Source organism: Eubalaena glacialis, chromosome 4 (genome assembly GCF_028564815.1).
Source record: "Eubalaena glacialis isolate mEubGla1 chromosome 4, mEubGla1.1.hap2.+ XY, whole genome shotgun sequence".
In the NCBI taxonomy this organism is placed as follows: Eukaryota; Metazoa; Chordata; class Mammalia; order Artiodactyla; family Balaenidae; genus Eubalaena; species Eubalaena glacialis.
The window spans coordinates 151,562,053-151,587,786 of record NC_083719.1 but is presented as its reverse complement, the minus strand read 5'-3'; the positions used below and the strand labels follow the sequence as shown (position 1 = coordinate 151,587,786).

Sequence of the window (25,734 nt, the reverse complement as noted above, 5' to 3'; positions counted from 1 at the left end):
CCATGGGGATATAACGTACAGCGTGGTGACCATAGTTAATAATACTTTATTGCGTATTTGAAAGGGGCTAAGAGAGTAGATCTTAAAAGCTCTCATCACAAGAATAAAAATTGTCACTGTGGGGAGATGGATGTTAACTAGGCTTATTGTGGTGATGATTTTGCAACACATACTACAGATATCGAATCATCATGTTACGAACTTGAAAACTAATATAATCTTATATATCAATTATACCTCAACTTAAAAAAACCAAATATATAAAAAATAACAAGAGACTATAAGGAAATAATACTAAAATACATCAAAGTAGTAACAGTGGGATGGTGGTTAACTGTAACTTTCTTCCCTCTTTTTATTTTTGGTACTTTTCTAAATTTTCAACACTAGGAAGGTTTGGTTTCATTGTGTTTGTTTTTAATCAGAAAAGTAACAGTAGATGTTACTTTCGAAGGAAGTTTGAGAGGGTGAGCTCCCCATCACCAAGCAGATGCAAGTGGCCTAGGGAAGGGGTTCAGCTCCAATCAGAGACAGGTTTTTGAGAACACACAAGTTTAAGAACCTTATATGGAGGGAAGGTAACCGCAGAGATGGGGATTTATGATTTACAATGCAGATAAATACAAGGCACTGGCCCTGCAGGGGAAGTCCATCTCAGTCTTGGAAAGGGGATAATTGGGGGAAGCTGTCATCTCTACCATTACCACTCCAAAAACTTGGCCTAGAGCAGTCATTCTCAAAGTGTGGTCCCGGACCAGCAATATCAACATTCTATGGAGGCTTGTGAGAAATGCACATTCTCAGGCCCTCAGCCCAGCCCTACTGAACCAGAAACCCCAAGGCGGTGCGGTGGGGGGAGGTTGGTTACATGGGGTCCCGAGGAGATGGACAGCACTTTGTGTTCTAACAATGGCTGGAGGGGACCTGTGCTGGAGCATGAGAACCAATGGTGTACAGAACCAGGGTCCTGTCACTGGGCTTTTTGGAATGAATCAATGACTTTTTGGTCAGTTCCAGTCCTGAGCTGGACATGAAGTTAGGCTGGTGTCCCTGAAGCTCCTCCCGGAGCTGTGATTCCAGGTGCAGCCCCTGGGGGTGAATCCTATCTCCACTTCCGCCAGATTGCATCCCCCTGATTCTCACTCGTTTCATCTATAAAAGAGAGACTCCCCCTTTTGGGTAGTTGGGAGGGCTAATGAAGTTTTGACACATAGTAGGTGGTCAAAATGGAAGCTGTTGTTATAACAGTAACAAGTAATGAATACTCAGAAACTTCCAGAAGAAATTATACCAACAAAAATGTTAACTAACATTTATTGGTGCTTATTTATTCCATGCCAGGCACAGTGTTAAGCAGTTTGCCTTGTAAAAACTCAGTGAGGCACTACTGAACCCACCTCACAGATAAGGAGAAGCAAAATAAGACAGTGGTTTATATATGTGGACTTGTGATGCATACTGCCTGGCTTCAAATACCCAAAACTGTTATTCTCTAGCTGGGTGACTTTGGGCAAATAACCTCTCTGTGCCTCAATTTCCTCACTTGCAAAATAGGAACTAATAATAATATTTCCCTTTTGGGGGTTGATGGTATTAAATGAGTTATTGCATAATGTTCCTAGAATACCGACTGACACATGGTAAGTGCTATATAAGATATTATGAGAAACTGAGGCTCTAAGAGATCATTGGCCAAGGTCAACCATATAGTAAGTGAGGAACTGGGAATCAAGCCTTGGGCTGGGTGATTCCAGAGCCTGGCCTGTCAACCACAGTATTTGAGCTGATTCAGCTGAAGGGCTGAGGGACCCATCCACCCAAAGACCCGGGGGCCAGGTAAGGAACAGTTTTGCATCCCGGAAACCCCATGGTGTCCTCATGTAAGTCAGGGATCTGGGGGAACACCTGGAATCTGCACCAACTTCTGTCACTTGCAGCCAGGGATCCCTGATGCAGCTTCACATCCTCCAGGTTCTTACTGAAGACAATCCTTCCAAGGGGAGGTAGCACACCATTCCCTGGAGTTTCTTCCTTCTGAGGTCAGGGACTTCTCAAGAGCCCTGTGAGTCTAGAAAGTCCCAGTTGGGGTACTGTCCTATAGTTCTTTGGGGGAAATTAGGTAAAGGGTACATGGGACCTGTCTGTGTTATTTCTTACAACTGCACGGGAATCTACAAGAAGAAAAAAGTCCCCATCATGAGTCTCATTTATAGGGCTTCCTTTGCATATGCTTTCCATGCACCTGCATTTGGGGCTGAAATACACAGAAACTCAAGATTATCCAAACAGCCCCTGCCGGGGAAAAGGCCATGACCTTCTAGCAAAAAGTACCTGGGGATGCCCACCCCACTGCTCCATGCATTATTAACAATGATCTTCATTTGCTTGAGACAAATGTCGTCCTCCTGTCAACGAATTTGGCCCACTTCTATCAAATCCCATACCTGCCTGTTGCTCGAAGAACTTCGTGGCCAAGATGAGAGTGACATAATGGGCATTTAAGCATGATGGAGTTAGACACGGAGGAAAATGGTTTTGGAATAATGGCTGCCTGGGAGCAGAGAGCCCTCATCAGTTCTTAAAAAAATCACTCTGCTAATGAAGTCTAGTGCTTCCACTGCTTTTGCTTTTTCTCTCCTGAGCCAGTGACACACCTGAAGAGGTGCACCTGGATCGCTTCCTGCAACCCCCCAAATCAGATCGCCTGGTGGAGATCAGCGGCAAGGGGAGGAGGAGGGGCAGAGAGTGCTTGCCTTCAAGGAGCTGATCATCTTCTTGACGCTCCTTCTCCCTCCTCCCCTACCATTATCAAGGGCTTCCTTCTCCACAGCGAAGAATGTAATTTATGCAAATTCAAAATAATGCAATGTAAAAATATTAATAAAATCTCAATTTTTGTGACTTCCTGAAATGATGCCAGCCTCCCCGACCCCCATCAACAATTCATCTAAAGCTCCTCCTAATTTCAAAACTCCTTGGGTGTGTGGATTGTAGACTGCATTCACTCTATTACTAATTGGCAGTCCAGGCTGGTGCATAAGAATAGCCAATGTCTTTTGCATTTGGGGAAATTTGAATTATATGAAATATTTGCAAAGATACAGTTTGAACAAAGTGCAGCTGTCTTATACCTCACCAGCCACTGCCCTTTCACACGTAGGGAAAAGAGTAAGACCAAAGGAAAATCAGGAAGACATGAAGAAATTCACTACACTCTAGGGTAATGGTTCTCAAAGTGGAGGACTGCAAGGTCAAAACTCTTTTTATAATACTATTTAGATACTATTTGCTTTTTTTGCTCTCATTCTCTCACCAGCATACGTGGAATTTTTCAGAGCTTATGTGACATGTGATATCACAAAAGACTGAATGCAGACATGAGAAGCCAGCAGTCTTACTGAGCCAGACATTAAAGAGATTTGCAAAAAGGGAAAACAGTGATACTTTTCTCAATAATTCTTTTGAAAATGTAATTATTTCTCATAAAAATATGGTCTTTTTGTTAACATGTAATGGGTATACCATTGTTATTTTAAAATAAATTCATTTAAATGAAACATTCTGAGTTTTCATTTCTAAATGGTAAACATTAGTTAATATAACCCATATAAACCAAATGTCTTTGGAGTCCCAACATATTTTAAGATTGTAGAAGGATTCTGAGACCAGATAGCTTCAGAACTGCTGGCCTGGTGAGTCCAGAGACAGACAGGGTCCCCCTGCTCTTCCCAGCCATGCCCTGTGCACATCCAAAACCCTCCTCTAAGTTTCATCAGATTCCCACTGGGGGCCAGGAGGAGAGCATCCATTTTCCCCATCTCTCCTGGTTCCGGGTTATCTCTTCCACAGGTGGGTTAGTTTATGGACTATCTTCCTATCCACAGGTGATTTCCTGGAACTTCGTCATGTCAATTCAAATACAGAATTCAGCATCTTCCTAGATTTACACAACTCTCCCTTCTCACTCATATCAAGCCTGTGCTCATCAGCTAACTTCCTTAAATGCTAAGGAGGTTGGGGAAGAGATGTATATAAATGCAAAGCAATCAACTCCAACTGAATGTTGGACCAAGGTGGTGATTCATCCCAAAGCTCGCACCTTCTGCCTCAATTAGACTTCGATCTCCCATAATCTCCCACATCTCACACCAACCTCCCTCGATATACATAAAAGAGAAACAGGGGTTTACTTAGCATCTGCAGCTTTAAGACTCATCTTCTCTCTCCACTCCCAGTGAGACTGTTGCCCTGAGCCCTCGTCTGTCAATTCTGGAGCCTCTACTTTTTGACACTCCTTTGATTTCTTATATTCAAATGCAAACTCATATTCTCTGAGGGTCAGTAGTTCTTTAAAGATCATCTAGCGCTTCTTCACTTTCTGATCTGGTGCTTGAACCCTCCCTATAACATTCCCCTTTAGCAACAACCTACGTCAACATCTCTTTTGACAAATAACTCACTGTACTGGGAGGTAGCTACGTCCATTTGGGGATGTATTTAGCAAATTACATCTGGAACAAGAATCTATCATCCGTAATAATAATAAGAGTTAACATCTGTTGAGCACTGTAGGCCAGGGTCCGCGCTAAACCCTGACATGTAAGGTCCATTTAGCCCTCACAATATCCTGTAGGCTATTATTACTATCTCCACTTCCACACGATGAGGCAACGAAGGCACAGAGATTTAACTCGCCGCAGGTCAGAAGTCAGTAAATAGCAGTTAGTAAATAGCAGAGCTGGGATTCAAACCTGAACAGTATGGCTTCAGGCTCTACTCTCTAACCACTGTGCATCCTGCCCCTTAATCTCTGCCCCATATCAAAAATGGAAAATTCCCAGCAGGGCAAGTTCAGTACTGAGAGCTTTTTAAGTGCCTCTATATACCTTCCCATGGAGCCGAGGCTCTCAAATGGTTCCCTGGAGCCACACCTCTGAAGAGTCCACAGATGTGGAGTGAGGCCCAACCATATGCATCCGAAAAAGCTCTGCAAAGATTCTGATGGGGAAACTGCCAAGATGGACAGGCAGATGAGGTTGGCTACAATCTGCCTGACGCTGTGATCACCCAGCCCACAGCCCATGAAATACCTGGCACTAACCAGGCATGCTATGGCCACAGCAATCCCTGACCTGGTCTCTCTATTAAAAAGCAGAATGGAAGAGAGGCTGGGCTGACTTGTCCCTTTCTCAGGGATCCCACACTTCTCTCAGTCAACCCTGCTTTTTTTCCCAAGTGTTCCCAAACCACTGGTTCAATAGTCCATTCTAGGATGTGTCCAGGAGTTGACAGCATGCTTATTTATACATAGCTTTAGAATTTTCTTTTGCAATCATTAATAAAAATTGAGCTATGTGACACTTTCTTGGTCTCTAATTTTTCTGTGACTCTGTCGGCCATGCAAGTGGTAGTCTTGGAAACATCTCATATATATGTGTCTTTAAACACCGTTTTATATGCCCTCCGTTGGTTCTTTCCAACTCCTGGAACTGAAATTTTCTGAGCCACAAGCCAAAACCTCATTGGTTTGGAGTAGCCTGAGCCCTCTGAGCACCTGTGAGCCTCTTAGCCATGCTGGACCATCACGTCGTCTTTCACCTTGTGGGGAAGATGGGAAACCCAAACAGAAATAGGTGTCAGTTGCCCCTCCATCAGATCACGTGCTCCAAGCAAACTCGGTTATATTTACTGAGTCAGTTGTTTTTACTCTCTCTCTCAGAACGTGTTTTAAAAGCCTTTTTCTTATTCTTAAATTTTGGGGGAGGTAAGTTTCAGCTTAGTGTAACCTTATTCTTCTGGTTCTAATCTACATGTTTCATTAGTGTTTGGAGAGGGAGCCTGCAGGGAGGAAAGCTCAGAAAAGTGAGAGTTCGAATCTGGCTTGTCTGTGACGCTGGGCAGTTTATTTAATCTCTCTGAGACTCGCGTTTCCTCAACTGGAAAATGAGCATAACATCTTTTGTTTTATAGGGCGCTTGTGATGACTCAGTGCAATATTGAACGTGAAGCGCTCAGCACAGTGTCGGGTGTATAAAAGATGCTCCGCAAATGTTCACTCTCTATTTGAGCAAATGTGTCTCCTTCCTCTGATTATACAGATTCTTCTCTGTTTGAGCTCAGAGAACTTCCCAGCACCCCTCTTTTCTCATGCACAACTTCTCACTTCTCTTTCTTGTGAGCATCATTGAGGACCATCTTGCATCGCTCTCCCTTTCAATCTGTTTCTAGCTGTGTTCTGTCTTAAAAATTTCTGCCACAGAGAGACTGTCTTTGCTTTGAACTTTCTTGAATCTACTTGTATAAACTCAGTTCTGGAGGAAAAGCAGTCCAAGGGCCAAAGGATCAGTTTCCATGATAGTCCACTTCATGCGAGAACCACCAACATTGACAACAATAGGTCTGGCTGGAATAATTCTCTCAGTGTGAGGCAGGCAAATCCCTAGGCCCAGAAATCAGGCTTAATTGGAAATTAAATTGCATTTCCATGCCAACTGCAGGATGCTTATATCCACAGCTAATTTATCAAGGTGATGCCTCATCCAGGAAGCCCATGGGAATAGAGTGGCTGCATCAGCAAGGTTACAAGCTTGTGTCTGATGAGATGAACTTTCTTTAAAGCGCAACTTGAACCCTTCAAGTTCCTCATTTTGGGGTTTTTGCACTTACTGGCTGCCTCCTCTGTGCCAGGCACTGTGCCAGGGCCTGGAGATGTGGATGCTGGCAGGAAACGGCGCTGCGTTCTCCCTGCTCTGTGCCAGTGGCAGAAAGAGAATCCCATAAGCAAAAGATTCCCAAGCCACAGCACTTTACTTAGTTATCCAGGGTTGAGTTGTTTAGGAAGGTAGAGAGCATTACGGATAACTTCATGGTTAAGAATCTGATTTCTATATTGAACACTGATACTAGTCATTCACAACGAACAAGGGTGGCCAGACTCTTCACCAAGCCCTTTACACTCATGTATTCCATTCTCCAGGCAATGGTGGGAAATAAATACATGATGATTTTCATTATCCCCATTTTACTGATGAAGAAATTGAGACCTAGGAAGTACGTAACTTGCCTGAGGTCATTGTCACCCAATTAATAGGTGGTAGAGCTGGGATTTAAACTAAGGTCATTTCATAGCAGAGCCAATGCCTTTAAATGCCAGATTATACTGCTCCTTTATTTCCCCCAACTTTTAGTTCTAAAAATGTCCAACTATAGAAGAGTTGCAAAAGTAGTATCTAGGAAACGCATACCCTTCACCTTGGCTCACAAATTATTATCAATATTTTGCCATATTTGTACTCCTTCTCTGTGTGTGTGTGTGTGTGTGTGTGTGTGTGTGTATTTGTTTTTCTGAATCATTTGAGGCTAGGTTCAGGGACATAAAACACAAGTCTGGTTTGGAAACCTCATGAAGATGAGTTTGGCTGGAGAACGTGTTTGTAGCTGGGGAGACACGAGCAGGAAGCAGGCTGAGACCATGAGATGCCGGCTGTGACAGCCAGGCCTGGAAGTTTGGGGTGTGCTCTAACATGGAGAGGACAAGGAGTGATACAGTGCAGTGAAAGCATAAATTTTATTGAAGGTATTGGGAAGAATTAAAAAATTAAAGATGTGTATTCAGAGAATGGTATTTTTATGGTCTGATTAAATATACATGCTTATTGAAGGCAAGGCAGACAATACAGTTCTTCTATCCAGAAGAACTTTAAAAAATAACCATTGATCTCAACTCAAACCCAGGATATTTCAGTTTATTTCTTTTCTGTTTTACTTTTTCTGCCCACCTATCTATTCACAGATTGGAACCTCATTGTACTTATAGTTTTGCATCCTGATTTTTCACCTAATATTATGTCAATAGCATTTCTGCTTGTTATTAAGTAGTCCTCAAAATAATTTTTCAAAGGTTTAATATTATTACATCAGATGGATGAACCAAAATTCAGTTAGCCCACTATTTTTTGACTGAAGTTGAGATTGTCTTCAATTTTTCACTATTATAATGTAGTACCATGATGAACACTGCTGAATAAAAGTCTTTGTGTACATCTCTGACGATCTGCTTAGAACAGACTTCTAGAAGTAGGGCTCTCTGGTCAAAGGGTTGCATGGACTATCTCTTTGTTTGGCGCTGGTGTGGGGGAGACAGGAGGGGAGAAGTGGAAAGAAATGCAGTCTGCGGGCTGCAGCAAAGCAGTGAGACGTGATGAGAGTTTGGACTTTGGGGACAACGTTGAGAATGGAAAGAGTGACAGACAAGAGAAACACCAGGGAGAAATAATCAATAGAACTCAGTGAGCAAGATAACGGAAGGTGCAAACTGGGGACACATACAGAGAAACAGTGAAGTCAGGAGAGAGAGGTCTGCTTTGCTTTTACGAGGGTTGAGTAGAGGGCACAGGAAGACATTCAAATCGAAGGACTTATGATCCATCCTCCCTCCCTCCCTTTCTTCCTTTCTCCATTCATCCCTCCATTGAGTCAGGATCATCGGCACCTTGCTAAGGGGGTAAGTGTGGTTGGAAAGATGGACTTGGGAAGGCAGAATACAGAACCGGGGCCTTAATGGGCATGCAGGGAAGAGACTTTCAGGAAAGGAAAGTGGATTCAGAGGCCCAGGTTCAAGGGCCAGCTTTGCCACCCACCAGGTGGTCTCCCCCTGGGCTTCTCGTCTGCCTGGTGGACCTCTCAGCTTCCCCTGAGGGCCTACTATGTGTTGGGCCCTGTGCCAGGTGCTGGGGAAGCAGCAACGGCCAGGACAGTCCCTGCCCTTGTGAAGCTGGACTCTCAGGGCACAAGCCAGACCAGAAGCAAATGAGTAAATGTGTGATGTAATTGCAGGAGGGCTATGCGGGAAAATGAGGCAGCGTTAGGTGGGAGGAAGTGCCACTGTGCACAGCAGGGGCGACTGTAGACAGGAGGGGATCTGAATGAAGTGCGGGAGAGAGCCAGAGGAGAGCTGGCAGAGAGTGTCCAGACGGAGAGTCAGTAACCGTCAGGACCCAGAGGCTGGAGGAGCTGGGGTTCCAGCAAAAACAACATGGCCTGGTGGCCGGGGTGCACTCCTGGAGGAGAACGCCACCAGAGCAGGAGGCCAGAAATGCCGGGACAGATCACGCGAAGGCTGCAGACCATAGACGAAAGTCTGCATTTGACTCTGAATGTGGCAAGAAACCACTGGAGACAGAGTTGTGAGCAGGGGATTATGTCTTTTAAAAATATGGGAGTGGATGAATAGCAATGGTTGAATGGATTAAAAAAAATTATGGTATATCCCTACTCTGGAGCATTATTCAGCCTTAGAAAGGAATGAAATTCTGACACATGCTACAACATGGATAAACCTTGAAAACATTATGCTAAGTGAAATAAGTCAGACGCGAAAGAGCAAATACGGTGTGATCCTACTTATATGAGGTACCTAGAATAGTCAAGTTCATAGAGACAGAAAGTAGAATAGTGGAAAGGGGCTGGGGGGGTGAGGGTGGAGGGAATGGGGGATTATTGTTTAATGGGGACAGAGTTTCAGTTTGGGAAGACGAAAATTTCTGTAGGTGGATGGTGATGAGGGTTGCACAACAATGTGAAATGTAATTAATGCCACTGAATTGTACACCTCAAAATGGTTAAAATGGTAAATTTTATGCTATGTATATTTATGACAATAAAAAGATATGCGAAAGGATGCTATGCAAAGAATTGTCTCTGGGGTGTATTACTTTCCTAGGGCTGCCTTAACAAATACACAGACTGGACAACTTAAACAACAGAAATTTATTTTTTTCGTGGTTCTGGAGGCTGGAAGTCCAAGATCAAGGTGCTGGCAAGTTTGGTTTCTGGTGAGGCCTCTCTCCTCTGCTTGTAGATGGCCACTCTGTCCTTCTTGCTGTGTCCTCACATGGCCTTTTCTCTATGTGTATGTCTCTTCCTCTTCTTATAAGGACATCGGTCCTATTGGATCAGGCCTCCATCCTTATGACCTCATTTAACCTTAATTTCCTTTTAAAAATCTTACCTCCAAATACAGTTACATCGAAGTTAACACTTCAACTTATGAATCTGGGGGGACACAATTCAGTCCATTACAGGGGTGATGATGCTGAGGGATTTGACGCAGAGTGTTTCTTTGGTACTGTATGGGATCTTCAGAGTCACAGCTCTGGCTTTGTGATCTTGGGCAAGTTATTCAACCTCTCCCAGCTCCAGGATGGGAATAACAAAAGTAGGTAACTCACAGGGCCAGGGCTGGATTGACCGCAGGGATCCTTGTAAAGCCCCAGCAAACCAATAGCACTCCAGGGACGGTGGCAATTGTTATTCCTCCTATGGGGCCTGTGAGTCTGGCATGACAGGCTGCTGTTTCTAGACTCGTGAAGCAAGGACAGGGTTAATCAGCCCAAGGATGGCAGGAGCATCCTGCAGTCCAATATGCCTGGTGGCGTAGGAGTATCCCAGGCTCCAAGGCACAGCGGGTTCCCAGCTGATGTTTACAGAGAGCAAGCTGCAAGCCTGGGCTTGGCTCTGCCTGTCAAGCGCAGATGGTTTGAAAAATGACACCCAAACTGGCTCAGGGTTAATCAAAAGATTACAGAAAGAAAATTGGGGTAGGCTAACCCCAGCCTCTCAGACACAAGCCTCAGAATCACATCTCCCTCCCTGATTCCTGCCCAATTACCTGCCTCTGCTTCTAAACCACCTCATTCCAGCACGAAGTGAAAATTGGCTAGACTGGAATTACAATGGCAATGCTTGCTGGGTGGTATTTCATTTCTTTCCGCTATGTGCAGTCTCAGCTGTCAGGCTAGTTCTCCCATATTTTTTTGTGGTTTGACTGGAGAAGGGGAATATGTGGATGATGGTCTGGGGTGTAATCTGGGGGGCACAGGTCTCAGCAGAATCCTCCAAGCTGTGCTGCTTCAGTCAGAAGGGAGGCCTTGAAACCTTGATTTCTCAAATAAGAGCATGTGTCGCCTCTTGGTCAAGCTGGGGAAGAACCAGTTTTGTCTTTCTTACTTTCCTAGGCCAGATCTGAGTTTTAGAAATGAAGGGAGCATCATATAGGAAGTAAAACTGGAACTTGGAGACAGACAGCCTGACTTCCAATTCTGGCTCTGTCCTGAGCTGGCTGTGTGACCCAGAGCCAGGCCCCTCCCGTCCTGAAGCTCAGAACTTTTTATCTATAAATTGGGTTAACGAGAGCTCTCCACCTTCTAGGGTTCTTGTGCGTATTAAATAAAATTGTGTGTGCGGTGCTTAGAGCAATGTCGGGCACAGAGCAGGTGCCATGCGTAGTGTTGCAATGATTGCTATAAAATCTTAAAATTCCCAAACTGGAAGGGACGCTTGAAGCCAGCAACTCCCTCATTTTAGTGATGAAGAAACGGAGGCCCAGAGAAGGGAAGGGTCTGGAATCGAAGGCCCAGCTCCCAATCTGCTGCTCTTTGTAGTTCTAAGACCACAAGAAGGAACACAATGGCTTCAAGAAGAGAGGACCATGGTTTGCTTGAAGTTCATGGTCCTCCTGCCCTCATCCCAACAGGAGGAAGGCTTTCTTCCATCTCCAGACTCTGAGGAGTACGGAGAGTGGGATCACTGGCCGTGGTAAACGTTTTTCCTCATGTCTCTTCTTGGAGTCCTGGCTTCCATTGCATCCAGATGGCCTGGGGTGCCTGGACAAGTTTCTCATCTCTGCTTCTTCTGCACAACTCCCTGCCCTCCAGTGGGGCCCTCAGAGCCTGGGTCCTCCCTCCTGCCCTTCCAGTTGGGGCGCAGACGGACACTGAGGAGGAACCCGACCTCCCCTCTGCGCATCTGGCCAGCTGTAGTGGACGGGCAGCGAGGGCCATCCCACAGAGCACTGGAGAACTGGGATGGGAGAATGGCCAGGCCCCTGGTCTTGCTTGCATTGATCCCTCGTCTCATCAAGATCACTGTGGCTGGTGGCTTCTGTCAAACTCCTGCATAGAAATTCAGAACAGGGAGATGGGGCGTGGAGGCCTCTGAATCAGCCTGACAAAGCCCAGGCCTCAAAAAGGGACTCCAGTCTCACAGCCTGAAGTTGCTGGGCAGGAAACGTGATTAGTCATCATTTATTCAACAGCAGTCTGGTGCTCAAGGCATCACCAATAAGCCCCATGCAGTGAGTGCTCGTGTTCTCACAGGGGCAAGGGGATGGCCGATAAAAACAAAAACCACTGACTGAAAAGGATAATTTCCGCTGTTGACAAGTTCCCGATTACGGAAGATGTAATTGAGAGTGACTGGGCGTGGAGGGGGCAACTTTGGAGGAGCTGTACATCTAGAGAAGAGCCGGAAGAAGACTTGACTCATAGCCTTGTTTCTTTCGGCTCTGCCTCCTTTCTGTTGGCTACGAGTCCGAGGTTTAATTGCATGAAAAGAAGAGAAGGGTGGGAAGTTGACTTTTCCTGGGCAGCTGTTACGTGCTGGGTGCTGGGTATGCCACGTGCACCATCACCTCGTAGCCCCACGAGGAGGGAATTACTGGCCCCATTTCCCAGGGGAGGACACAGACTCAAGGTGGGACATGGCTTGTCCCCGGCTATCCTGCCAGAAAGTGGCAGGATTTGAACCCAGGACTGTCTGGCTCTAGAGCTGTGCCCTTGCTTGCCCTGCATCTTCCTGCCGCCCATGGCTGCCTCACATGACCACGCCCGCTCTCAGGAATCAACAGCTGTCTGGGACTTGGGACTTGCGTTCTGATGAGAGAGGTGGTCTGGGGAAGATTCTGTGGCCTGGAAGATTCTGGAATCCTAAGAAGAATGGGGAAGGTGAGGGTCACACTGGCAGAGCCAGGGACCTCTGGGACTCCAAAGGCTGATTAAGACCTGATTTGATCCACTCCACCCCGTGTGTTTGTACTGCAGCCCTCCCGCCTGCCAGTGGGGCCCATTTCCAGCTACTTTTAATTTGGAACAAACCAGCCGGTCCCCCGTGGCCCTAGAGTTAATAGGATGTCTGTGCAGCAGGGCTAGGATAAGCAGCTGAACAAATTATTCCTGCCTGGTATTGGTGTCATTAGGAAGAAAGGACCAGTGGCCCCAGAGAGGGACAGCCTTGGCAGGTGGCGGAGGTCCCACCTTCCTCTGTCTCCTCTGCTATGGGACTACAGGGACCCCAGGAGAGCTCCTGGTCAGCAAAATGAATCAGGGAGTGATGGGTCTGCTACAGAGGGGCAAGGACAAGAGACCTGTAGGCTGGGATGAGGGCTACTGGACATGGGAGAGCCAAAGCGAGCACACTGCCCACCCTGGCAGGCTCTGGCTTGGGACTGGAGAGGCAGGAAGGGACCAGAATATTGGAACTTTCTGCCTATGACAAGGCACAAGCACTCAGAGGTTCCCAGTTGCAACGAGGGAGGGGGCTGAGCTAACATGAGCCCTTTGCTCACCTGAATGGCCAGGATAGCAAGCCAGCTGGGGCCCGGGCTGGTGGGGACTCTACCTTCCCCAGCAAAGGGAAGTGCACACGAGCCGAGCTGCTCAGGAAGCAGGAGGTGCCCTCCTTCTGGCAGAGGGCACTGTCACATCTCACAGGTTCCAAGATCCCCAGAGTCAAGGTCATTGCTTTTTTTAGACAATTCTAGTAATTCCAGACTGCCTGGTGCCCTAAAACTTGTGTATTTCTCCACTGGCAAGACAACTTCTCACACTTGCCCTATAAGAATGGAGAGCAGTGAGGGAGGGCCCCTCATGGGTGAGGAGCTTGAGACAGCAGGTGTCTGGGCCCCAGCACACCTGTCCCAGAGGTGATAGTGCCGCCAGGAGAGCATGCATGGGTCTGTCTTGCTGACCTTGGCCTGTGGGGTGTTCCCTTTCTCCATCAAGCTTATTCCTTAACCCAGGTCATGCCACATAACGGAATTTGTCCCAACCCCTTGCAAGACAGGTGGCTGCCCTGAAACGACCCAGCAGGTACAACCATTTCTGACAAACCCACCTACAAAATTAGTGGGAAGCTGGTGGCACTCTGCCGGTGACAAGGTGGGGAGCAAAGCCCTCAGGGGCATCCTCTCCAGCCCCGTGGAGAGGCAAGCGCCTGGTCTTGACCCCAGTAGAACTCAGGTTCTTTTCCAGCCCTGCCACTCATTGCCAGCTGGGCGACCTGGCTAAGTTAAAGGTCCGTTTCCTTAAAACAGTTAAAATGGAGATTGCAATGCCTACTTCCAGGGTCAGGATGGGGCAAGGCAAGAGAGGTGCTTAGGGCATGTCGTTTAAGGAGCTCAGCTCCCTGCAAGTGCAGGGTCCCCTCTTGACCTGCTTGCTGCCAGCCTGTGACTTGTATTATCCTTGTTAAATTAGAAAACAGCCTTGCGTGGTAGATATTGCTATTATCTCCAATGATCAGGGAAGAACCTTGGTTTTGGGAGGTTGTGCAACTCACCCAAGCTCACCCAGCTGGTGGACCACAGGGCTGGGACTCCAGCCCAGTCTGCCTGAGGGCAGAGCCCTCCCCCCATTCAAGGTCAGTTTCTTGAGGCTCCTGAACAGCAGTGGCGGGGGGAGGCAAGAGGAACGGCTTGTCTCCGATGGGTCTGAAGCTGAGGTCTTGCCTATCACACAGAGAAATGACCTGGGAGGGGAGGGAGGGGGGAGCCGGGGCTCCAGGGCAAGGTTCTTGAGATAAATCTTACACGGTCAGCACCGACCCCCTTCTGACCCCCCCTTCCGACCCCGCAGCTACGTGGGTGGCCAGGACAACTAGAAGCTCTCCTGGATTGGATTTCTCCCTCCTGCTTTGTGTTGGCTTTGCCATCTGCACCTGGGGTGACGGATGGGTTCCCCAAAATGCAAAAGGAAATGGGCTTAAACCTCCCCAGCCAGAGTGGAGCCTGCACAACTTCTGGCTCCCGCCCCCAGCCCCGGGGTCTCTGCCAGGGCTGGGGAGCTAGCTGCGCAGGAGGAGGAGGAGACACGTTCCTCAGAGCCTGGTGTAACTGGGCATCCAAGGCAGGAGCTGAGCTTCTGGCTCGCGTGTCGGTCTCAGCACAGAGTGGAGCCCTAGGAAAGCAAGTTCAGCAGAGGGGAAGCAGCAAAAGTGCTGGAGACGAGAAGCTGCTCTCAGAGTCTGTGTCAGGGGCTCAAGGAACAAGCAGTGAGTGAGAAGTCTCTGCCTCAAGATGCTCACCGCCCCGAGAGTACCAGCTAATCACTGTAGCAGCCCCACGGAGCATTGCCTCAGGACTTATTATGCAGGTATCTTTTTTTTTTTTTTTAATTTTTATTGGAGTATAGTTGATTTACAATGTTGTGTTATTTTCCGCTGTACAACAAAGTGAATCAGTTGTACAAATACATATATCCACTCTTTTTTAGATGCTTTTCCCATATGGGCCATCACAGAGTATGGAGTAGAGTTCCCTGTGCTACACGGTAGGTCCTTATTAGCACAGGAAGCTTTACATACACAATCTCATTAAGTCCCGTAAGGAGGGCATTTACGATTCCATTTTATAGATTAGGTACCTGAGGCCAGAGAGAGGTAAGGGACCTGTCACGAGGCTCCCCAGCCAGTATGCAGAGAACCCAAGATGTCCTAGTCTGGCAACCAGTTGCCTTTGCCACTGCATAATTTGTTTGCAAACTTCTTTTAAGCTTTTTTTTTTTAACCTTTTTTAAACTCGTTTGTTAAATTTCAGAGAAGTCCAGTATGCGAAACAAATCAAAGTAGAGCTGAAGGGGCAGGAGCGAGGGTGCTAGGACACTCCCCCATACCCAAAACACACACAACCTTCCCTCTTCTGACAATTTAAATGCCCTTCCCAAGACCCTAAAAAGCTCAGGCACGGTTCTGAATGATTAGTCTGGCTGGAGGCTCACCCTCTGACCATAGACTGAGCACCTCTGGGACAGGTGTGTGCACGGTGCTTCCTAGAAGCTCAGGCTACTACAAGCATCATCTCAGGGTGCCACGTAGCGCTGCTTCATTCATTTAATGCTATTGGTGGAGCACTCACTCTGGGCTGGGCACTGGATGCGTAGCTCCGGCTACAGTGGTGAGTAAAAATGCGCGTGGGCCCTGCCCTCATAGAGCTTAAGTCAAGTGGGGAAGACGGCCTTAAGCAAACATGTTCCTAAAAGAGACACGGATCACATATTGTGATCAGAGCTATGAAGGAAACGGTCAAAGTCAAGGCGGAGGACCTGATCTCTGAAAAGGACCTCCATGAGAAATCTGGGCCACTGGCAGCTGAGACCAGTGGAACGGGGGATTGCTGGCATCAGGGGGAGGTGGCCAGGACAGGAGCAGGCAGGACACAGAGGGGGTGGTCATGGGCCCTCCCTGTTCCCCAGTTATTCCCAAGGCAGGTAAGAAACAATAAATTGCCCCCAGGACCAGCAGGAGGTACCCGGTCCTATGGAATCTTTACATTCCTCAATCCCGAAAGGAGCAAAGAGAAATACTTCTTCTAAAGGTTGGATTATTGCAAATCTAGGACTCAGTGTGATGAATAATGAATACGTGAAATCACAATGGAAACCAGAAATCGTTAGGCAAATGTCATGTGTCCATGTAGGGTGTAATCTAAATTCACCTAGGGCCGGTCTATACATTAGAAAGACTGTTCTCCACTCTCCTGCTCTAGGCTTGGCTCTGCTCTCTTGGTCATTTATTTTAAAAATATTTACTGATCACCTGGGCTGGGCAGAACACTGGCTTCCCAGCCTGTGCCTGGTGCAGAGCCAGGGCTGTGTAAACTCTTGGTGCCCTCTGTGGAGCCAGGAGGCATGATCGTGCCCTGATGCCTGCCGTGGGTCGCCTCTCACATGAGTCTGAGAAAACTCAGTAGTGAAGCAGGTCAGAAGGAGTCCAGGTGGCCACTCGGTCCCCACTACCGGTCCCTGTGGAGCCCTTTCTGTGTCACACGGATCTTAGTCTCCGGGATTCTGAGCAGAGAGAGGGGGCCGTCCTGACCCACTGGCTGGTTTCTCTGCAAAGGCTGACGCTCCCACGCTGTTCCCTCTGCCAGCACCAACCTCCTTCCACTGCCCAGCCCTGGCCCTGCTGCTCGGCTCAGTTTAGATGCCACTTTTGGAGGAGCCTCTTCACCTGCTCAGGCTATTCTTCTCTGTGCCCTTTGGCCCCCATGCCTCCCTCCTTCTCAGCACTCAGAGTGATGTCCCCGTGGTGTCTGTGTCTTTGGTCTGTGCTCCCACCGGAATGCACATTTCTTGATGGAGGGCTCGAGTCCTATTCATCCATATGTCCAGTGTCTAATGAGTGTGGCGCAGAGCAGGTGCTCAGTAAATAAATGTCAAGTGGATGGTTGTAGGCAAATATGCAGACGAAAATATCATCCTCCTCATTTATTCAAATAGCCGTCCACCCTTTCTCTGAATCTCTCTGTCTCTTACACACACACACACACACACACACACCCTTTTGCATATACTCTCTCTCCCTGACTGACCTCACCTGCTCACACTCACCCCCTCTTGAGGCATTATGTCCTCTGTGATCTCTCTCCCCCTCTGATGCTGCCTGGAGTGTACAGACCTGCCTGCAGTCAGCTAGATTAAAGAGATTTTGACCCTGGGCAGGCAGAGGGGATGGCCTGGGTCACCCTCTCCAGACCCACGCCCATCTCAGTCACTGACCTCTCCTTCATGTGGGGTCACTGCAACACACTCCGTAAAGGGATCCCGTGTCTCAGCTTCCCTGGATCCTTGAAACAGGGCTGGGAGGTAGATAGGTTAGCTTCATTTTACAGATGAGGAAACCGAGGCTCAGCAAGGCTGTGACTTGCACAGGGAGCGAAGCTGGGGTTGAGACCTAGGTTTCCTAAGTTCAGGCCAAAGCTCTTTCCATTGCATTTCTCGGAAGCAGAGACTGGGATAGGATGCTGCCCCTCACGCATCACCCCCTGAGATCCCGGGATCCTTGAGGAGAGGATTGAATGGGGGAACCCTGCACAATCCCCTAAACCCTCTGCTCTCTCCTCCTCACCTCAGTCTATCCCACTTGGAGCCCCTAGTAATTCTGCCTGGCAGCCTGACCCTTAGCATTGGGCATTCAACCCACCTGAGCTTCCTGCAGGGGCAGTGCCCTATTTCAGAAGTGCAATGGGGACAGAACAGGAGCTATGAAAGGGCCAGAGAAAGGAGATAAGCAAAATCTCACCATTCCTTCTCCCATACCCACCTTACAATTTCACCATGCTGGACCTGCCGGGCAGCCGGGGACCTGAACCAGGTCATTAGAGATGGCCATACACAGCCTTTATATCATTGTCATTATTATTTTTTTTAATTTATTTTTGGCTGCGTTGGGGCTTCCTTGCTGCGTGCGTGCTTTCTCTAGTTGCGGCGAGCAGGGACTACTCTGTTGTGGTACGTGGGCTTCTCATTGCGGTGGCTTCTCTTGTTGCGGAGCACGGGCTCTAGGTACGCGGGCTTCCGTAGTTGTGGCACACGGGCTTCAGTAGTTGTGGCTCGTGGGCTCTAGAGCGCAGGCTCAGTAGTTGTGGCGCACGGGCTTAGTTGCTCCGTGGCATGTGGGATCTTCCCGGACCAGGGCTCGAACCCATGTCCCCTGCATTGGCAGGCGGATTCTTAACCACTGCGCCACCAGGGAAGTCCTCTCACTGTCATTTAAAAAAATCCCCGATCAGGGGTATGTGGGCCTCCCTCTTTCCCCAAATACCCTGCCCGCCGCTTCCAGTGCATCTCCCCCAAAGAATCTTTCCTCCTGAACGAAGGGCATGAATATTTAAAGACACTTTTTCAGCCAGCGCAACCACATCACACTGCTGCTCTCTCTTTAAATTTTATCTCCAGAAAGTTTGCCAGAGTGTCTCTGAGTCCCTCACACTCCTTGGTACAGAGTGTAACATGGGGCCCCAGAGACAGGGACGCCCCCTGAGAAGTTAGCCTCCCCTCTGCATCCTGGGGCTGAATTGCACACATGCAGTCCTAGTTCTGGTCCACAACCATACCTTCTGGGCTACCCAGGCAGTCAGACCTGAAAACTCCCTGCCACCCCTGTTCTTGGGGAATGGGCATAGGTAGGAGATGCAGAGGGACAGGAATCCAAAAAAAGCAAAGAAATGATGAACGAAGCCCCAGAAACGCAAGACCCTGGAACCCAATGAGAGGAAGCTCTTGGCTCCTGACATCAGACCCAGAGCTGATATAGATCCTGTATTCACCAGTGCACGGTGGATTCCAGCCCCGGAGCCACCTCCTGCTGGCCCCCTCCAGCCTCTCTGTTCTGCAGAATTACTCACAGCCCACTGCATCAAATCTCTCTTTTATCAACAAGGCACAACACTCCATGGATAACTTCTTGAAACTCTAGTCATGCTAAGCTGCTTCTAGCACTCTGGGAAGGGTTCTGTCCCTCTGCCCGCCTGGAACCAATCAGCCACACACCGCCAAACCCATTTCCAAAGTTCCAGGCAATTACAGCCGGCTGAGCTCCCTGGCCTGGTGCCTGCCTGCTCGGGGCCAGGACCCAGGTTGTCAGCAACCCTGAAATCCAGCCCCCGATTTCTCCCCAGCTTCCTCTGAGACCCAGGCGCACGGGAATGGCCACACTTACCGCACCAAGGCACTCTGACCAGCCAGACCACACCAATACAGAAAACGAGGGTCAAGGCCAGGCTCCCTACCTTTGCTGAGGGTCCCAGTGATGAGTTTAAAGATGGTCTGGGCAAATTTCACGAACCCAAGCTTGCATCTTTTGGAGCAGCCGCTCATGGTGGCAGAGGGAAGGCAGGCTCTGTTGTCAGCACCCAGAAGGGAAGGCACCCACCTTGCGTGCCCCTGGAACTTGGAGCCTGCCTGGGCGAACCCTGAGGGAAGGACGCACCCCAGAAGCTACGGGAACAGCACAGCTGCCTCTGCAGTGAGTCCGGCTTCTGCATCCAGAGAGCCTGCAGGGCACGATATCTGCTCCCTTCCTTCCTCCCTCCCTCCACCCCCTCCCGCTGTCCACCCAAGTCCTCGCCACAGGAGGATCTCAGGATGTCAGGACTGGGGCAGCACTGCCAGGGCACAGGGCGCTCTGAGGGGACGGAGGAGGAGGGTGAAGCTGGGCAGCGCAGGGAGGGAGGAGCTGGAGCTCTCCCAGGCTGTGCTGACTGTCTTTCTTACATGGCAGTGGTAATGTAGCAATTAATACTCGAGTCAGAAGGGAGGGGACTGCCACGCAAAAGCACTCCAATCCACAGCCTCCCGGTTCACTCTCCCGCTCTTTCCTTCCTGGTTAATCTAATAGATCAATTTTCTGTGCCGTGCCTTGATCGGAATCTGGGAGGACTTCCCTCCAGAGCAGGAGACCACTGCTTTGCGCTCAGTGGAAAGTTTGCAGGCAGCTTCTGAGCGGCCTGGTTTGCATCAAGGAGAAGTCGGGCTGAGTGGGGAGCCCTGGGGGAGCTGGCTTATGCAGCTCCCTGGCACCAGCAGCAGGGGCTGTCTGCCTCCGTTGATTTGGAAAGTCAATGCCTCTGCTGCTTCCCAGCTCCAGGTGCCCCGCCCTCCACCCCAACACACACCCACTCAAAGTCGGCTGTTCAACTCCAGCTCCCACCCCTACAGAGCGGCTAAGAGTCTGTGTTCTCTCATCAGGATAGCAGAGGAGTGCAATTAGGGCTTTTCTTGACGAAGAAAGTACTCCTCGGAGATGCCATAAAGGAATGACCAAAATTCAAACAATCTGACTACAGTACAATACTCTTAGAAGTAAAACTGCACAGTAGTATGCAAATATGAACCACAACTATTGCTTAATAAAAAGTCTGGCTGCTGTTCAGTACCATAGACTGTGTGGGTTGCATGGAACGTCAGGGGGACATCTCATCCCACCCTCTACACAGGGCCATGAACCTCCCCCATGACATCCCCACTTTACTTTCCCTGGTGATTTAAAGGGTCCCCATGGGCCATCACCATGGGTATCACCCACCAATGCACCGTGGTTCCATTTGAACAGCAGATATGAAATCCACCTGGCATTGAACTAAGCCATGCCCTGGGAATGTCTTTCCCTTCCTCTCCATCGGCTTGTCTATTATCTCTTTCTCTGGGATGTTTGAGAGCACTAGATTGCTTAAGAGCCAGAGAAGGGAGACCACCCGTTGATAAAATGCCACATATGCCAGAACTCATGCTCCGGGTCTAGTTTCTTCCCCATCTTCTGCGAGTCATGTGGAAATGAATCTTGAAACGAACCTCAGCCCTCAGGTCACCAACAAATTTCAATTCCACGAACAGACCCCGGAGACAGCCCACTAGCACAGGGCCTTTCTCCAAGCCCCAAAGTGGCCTGCGCTCCCTGACTCACCGGCATGGTATGAGTCACAACACATACAGCAGAAAGGAGCCCTGGAGGAAAATACCCCATTGCGTTTGATGTCTTAAGGTTTGAAACTGCCATGTTATTCATTCTTTGTCTTAAGATATTGAAGGTCCCAGTTAAAATGCATATGGTATCTGGGAATGTTAATGGCACTTGTTCTTTTGTACACTTGCTCATATATCCAGTACTTACTGAGCTCACAGTCTGTAGAAAAGGGCTGAGCAGCCTGGGAGCAGGAAGCACTGAGGACCCAGGATGTAGAAAATGCTGAGCCGGGCACACTAGATAGACATGGTCGGTGCCCTCCTGGACCTAACGGTGGAGTGGACTCATCATCAGATGTGAAGCCCTTGTCAAGAATCGTTTATCCAATGAACTTTGCTCACTTTGCAGAATCTTAGTGGGATGGAGACGCAGGGCAGGTAGAGGTGGAGAAGAAAGAGGAAAGAACTGGGGTGTGAAACATCACCAGGTAGGCAAGCAGCCGGCCAAGGGCAGCATTACCTGGGCACCAAGGAGGAGGACAAGGATTAGAGAAAGATTAAAAGAGCATGTGGTACCCACCTGACCATTTTGCCAAGGGGAGTCCTGCCCTCTGAATGGAGAATTCACTTCGTAGGACATGGAACTCTCAGCTACACCCAGTTGCTTCTCTCTTCCATCCCACACAAGGGAAGGACACTGAAAATTGAGAAGCCAAAAAAACAAAGGCTGTGACTTTAGTGACATTAGCTGACCCTGAACTTGGTCTTTCGGCTGGAAACCTGGCCAGGAATATTGCTGGAGGAGGAACATCTGGAAGGCTGTCAGCAGCGTCTATTTGGGGATGACGGGAGATGTCCAGAGGGGATTCGTATTTGGGCTCCAGCTCAGGAATCTGGAATCCCAACATTTGAACACACAGGGGTAAAGAAGCAACGGCACCTACTGTTTGAAGGATCGGGCCAATCTTATAAACAAGTATCTCATAACTCCTCCAAGCAAGACAGATAATGGTTAAGACCATGGATCTTTGCACCTGGTATTTAATCACTCATTCATTCTACACCCATATATGTTGAAAACACTGTTACCATGACCTCTCCTCCAGCCATTGAATATACAGTGATGGACAAAACAGAAAAAGTCCTGTGCTTGTCAAGTTCCCATTCATGTGGTGGAAGGACAGACGCAGTCAACCAATATGTGCATATATCGATTGTGCTTCGAAGAAAAAGAAAGCTGACTAAGTGGATAAGAGTGACAGGAGCTCCCTATTTTATAGGGTCATCAAGGAAGTCTTCTCTCTATTAAAATGACACTTAAGCAGAGATTCCAAACCAGCCATACAGCTCCCTGAGGTAATAACTGTTAGGGCTGAGGAACAGCAAGTACAAAAGCCAACCACAGACCTGAGATCCTAAGGTCTGCAATTTAGCAATTGTTGGAGCAAGCCAAAGAGCCTCAGTTTTTTCATCTGTAAAATGGGAAGGACAATTCTTACCTCCTAAAGTTTGGGGGAGACTTAAAGGAAATCAACGTGATTAATTTAGCTTCTGGCATACTAAACCACTTTGTCAGGGGCAAAGGTCATTACTGCTGCTCCTACTACTGCCACTGTTGTTGGTGGTGCCACCACTCCTGCCCCGTCCCCTAAAAGAATTCATGCTGTGTAGGTGAAGCTTCATGGTCACTGGAAATTGTGGAGCCGGGCTCCAAGTTTTAATCTCCCCTAGTAGTAACTCAAACACTAAGCATTGCAGATCCTCCTCTGAACACAGCAAGGCATCAAGTATCTGAACCCTCAGTCTTAAATAAATGACTCAGGCCCAGAGAGGGTCGGCAGCATCCAAAATATCACACAGCAAAACCCCCAGGAACGTGGGCAAGGTGTTTAGTGTGCCAAGAAAATTCCCAGCGAAGGAAGGCAGGTTGTGCCTCTATTAAATTCATGATAGGAGAGTATAGGAGAGGATCCTTCTCTGCTCAAGAAACACGGTATTCTGAAAACAAGGAACAGAAGAGGCCACACGGTATTCACGTGGCTCCAGGGAAATTAAACCGTCAGCAGGCTTATAATTAGTCAGCCTCCTTGTACCAGTGTGCGTTAGCCAAAGGAACTCGGGAAGACAGTTATCTCTCCACCTGAAACTGTTTATGGGAATCTTCACAAACTAGTTCCAGGGAGAAGGAGGAGAGGCAGATGGGGGCTCCAGATGGCGTCTGGGCCCAGGAAAGTGCACTGACCTCTCTGAGTGCAAGGCTAAGACAGGACAAACTATTCTTTAGAGGGTGAAGAGGCTGTCCTCACAATGATAACGATGACAGCAGGATTCATTGAATGCCTTCTACGTGCAGGTGACTGCTCTAAATACTCACTTTGCCCAGATCTAATCCTTATAACTCTGTGAGGCAGCTACTATTATGTTACCGACTCTATAGGTGAGGAAAGACTCAGAGAAGGAAAGTAACTTGTTGATGGTCACACAGCCATCTTGAGTCAAGACCATTTGACATTTGACTCGAAAATTCATGGAAACTTATTTAGTATCTCATCAGGGTTCAAAATTAAAGCCACTGGCAGTGTGAGGGAGACGCGTTTTGCCTCGCTATTAAAAGAAAAAAGCAGCTGTCCCTTAAAATGATAAATTCCCCATCCCTAAAACATCATGGAGAGAGAATGGAGACATTTATCCTGGAGGGAATTCCCTCCACGGCCATGGCTGTGGGGATGGGAGGGAGGTGGAGAGTAGGCACAGATTCAGTCACAGAGCAGCCAGGAGACACAAGCCACACCAGCTATTTTAACAGAGAGAATTTCATATAAGGACGTGTTAAGCAGGTATTGGAGGACCGGAAAGGCAAAGGGGGAGAGTGAGGCATCACAGAGGTGGTAACTGCAGGAAGCAGCTGCCTGCTCTAGTGCTGGGGCTGGGGGTAGGGGTGACAACATAAAGAACTGGGATCCTCAGGACCTAGAAGCCTGGAGGAGGGACTCTGTGACAGTGAGACTCAGACCTTTGAGGAAGGGCTGCTGGCTGGCTGGTGCTAGCATCTCTGAGGCAGGGCTATGAGGTTGATTCTGGGAGTTCAAAAAAGTATATATTAGAAACTGTAAGCTGCCGCCACTGCTAGGGTAAAGCACTGTGGCCGTGGGGACACGGGCAGGAGCAGGAAGCTGCCTGGAAGGGACAAGGCCCCCTCTCCAGGCTGCAGCCTCCCTCTCCGCCATGGCACAGCCTGTCCTGGCACTGCTGGCAAAGCAGAGATGTGGCTCGCAGAGTCCCAGCCCAGCGTCACGGAGCAGGGCAGGGAAGGGAGCCCTTGAAGCTGGGGGTCAGTAGCTTAATAACCGGCACAGTCTAGGTGTCTTCCCTTCTAAAATTCTAGAATCCCACTATGTGCCAGGCACTGGGGATGCGCCAGCCAAAAAGACAAAATCCCTTCCCTTTCGGAAATTGCATTTTCCAGGTGGAGTGGGGGAGGGGTGCTCAGACCATAAACAAACAAACAAATTTATAAGGTAGAGAATTTCAGAGCATGAAAATACTCTGAAGCAAATAGTGTCCAGTGCGCGTTTTTCTGATCAGAAGGACTGAGTCCTCTCAGAGCTCACCGCACAGCTCATAACAGGACAACCACCAAGAGGAAAAGGGCAGATTCCACGGGGGTCAGGATCATTATAAAAACCATGACTTGTTACTCTGTGCTGGGGGTTGTATTTGGATTATCTGGCTCTTGTCACAAACTCATGAGGTTGGTATTATGATTTAATTTTACCCATTTTACAGTTGGGGAAGTGGAGGCTCAGGCCGACTTGGTGATTCACTCCAGGGGAGGAGGTGGAGTCAATGGGACTGGTGACTGATCAGAGGAAAGTCTCAGGGACGGGAGGGAGTCAAAAGCCACCAGCGTTCCTAGAAACAGAAACAGGAACGGTACAAAGAGGATCAGGTCTGGGGAATGAAATGGTTACAGATTCCATTTGTCTTGGGGAGAGAAAAGTCTAGCTCGCCGATGGAAATGAAAGTAAGGAACTCAGGAGAGAGAGTAGGAGCTAGAATTCTCATAAATAAATGATTTTTGTTGCTGCTTAGGAAGAAAATAAATGTGGCATCCCAGCAGGCCAAAAATATTAGCATTTAAATACAGGCTTACACAGGTGGGTAAAAAAGGCAATTTCCTCAGAATTAAATCAGTTTTTTTTTTTTTTTTCCTCTGAGTCTCAGAAAAATCCATTCTGTGCAAGTGTGGTCCTCAGAGAGGGATTCACCTTGCTCTAGGGCCTCCATGCTCTCAGTGGGGCTCCGTGTCCTCTCCCCATTATCATTATGAGAAATGATGCCTAAGAGCTGATGGAGATTCATGAGCGCTGTTGGCTGGAGTTGCTCAGGCTCATTTGTGTTGAGGGCAGGGCACCTCGGGTTGGGGTCTTGATGCCCTTTG

At 48.4% G+C, this 25,734-nt stretch overlaps 1 protein-coding gene across 2 annotated transcripts in view; it reads right to left on the bottom strand.

Moving 5' to 3' along the window:
• KCNIP1 (potassium voltage-gated channel interacting protein 1) overlaps window positions 1-19,709 on the bottom strand; it is a 350,066-nt gene extending 330,357 nt beyond the window's left edge. For both annotated transcript variants that reach the window (XM_061188456.1, XM_061188459.1), the window contains exon 1: window positions 19,622-19,709. In XM_061188456.1, the coding sequence (XP_061044439.1) occupies window positions 19,622-19,709 (88 nt within the window). The remainder of the gene's footprint in view (window positions 1-19,621) is intronic.
• Between the last annotated feature and the right edge of the window lie 6,025 nt (window positions 19,710-25,734).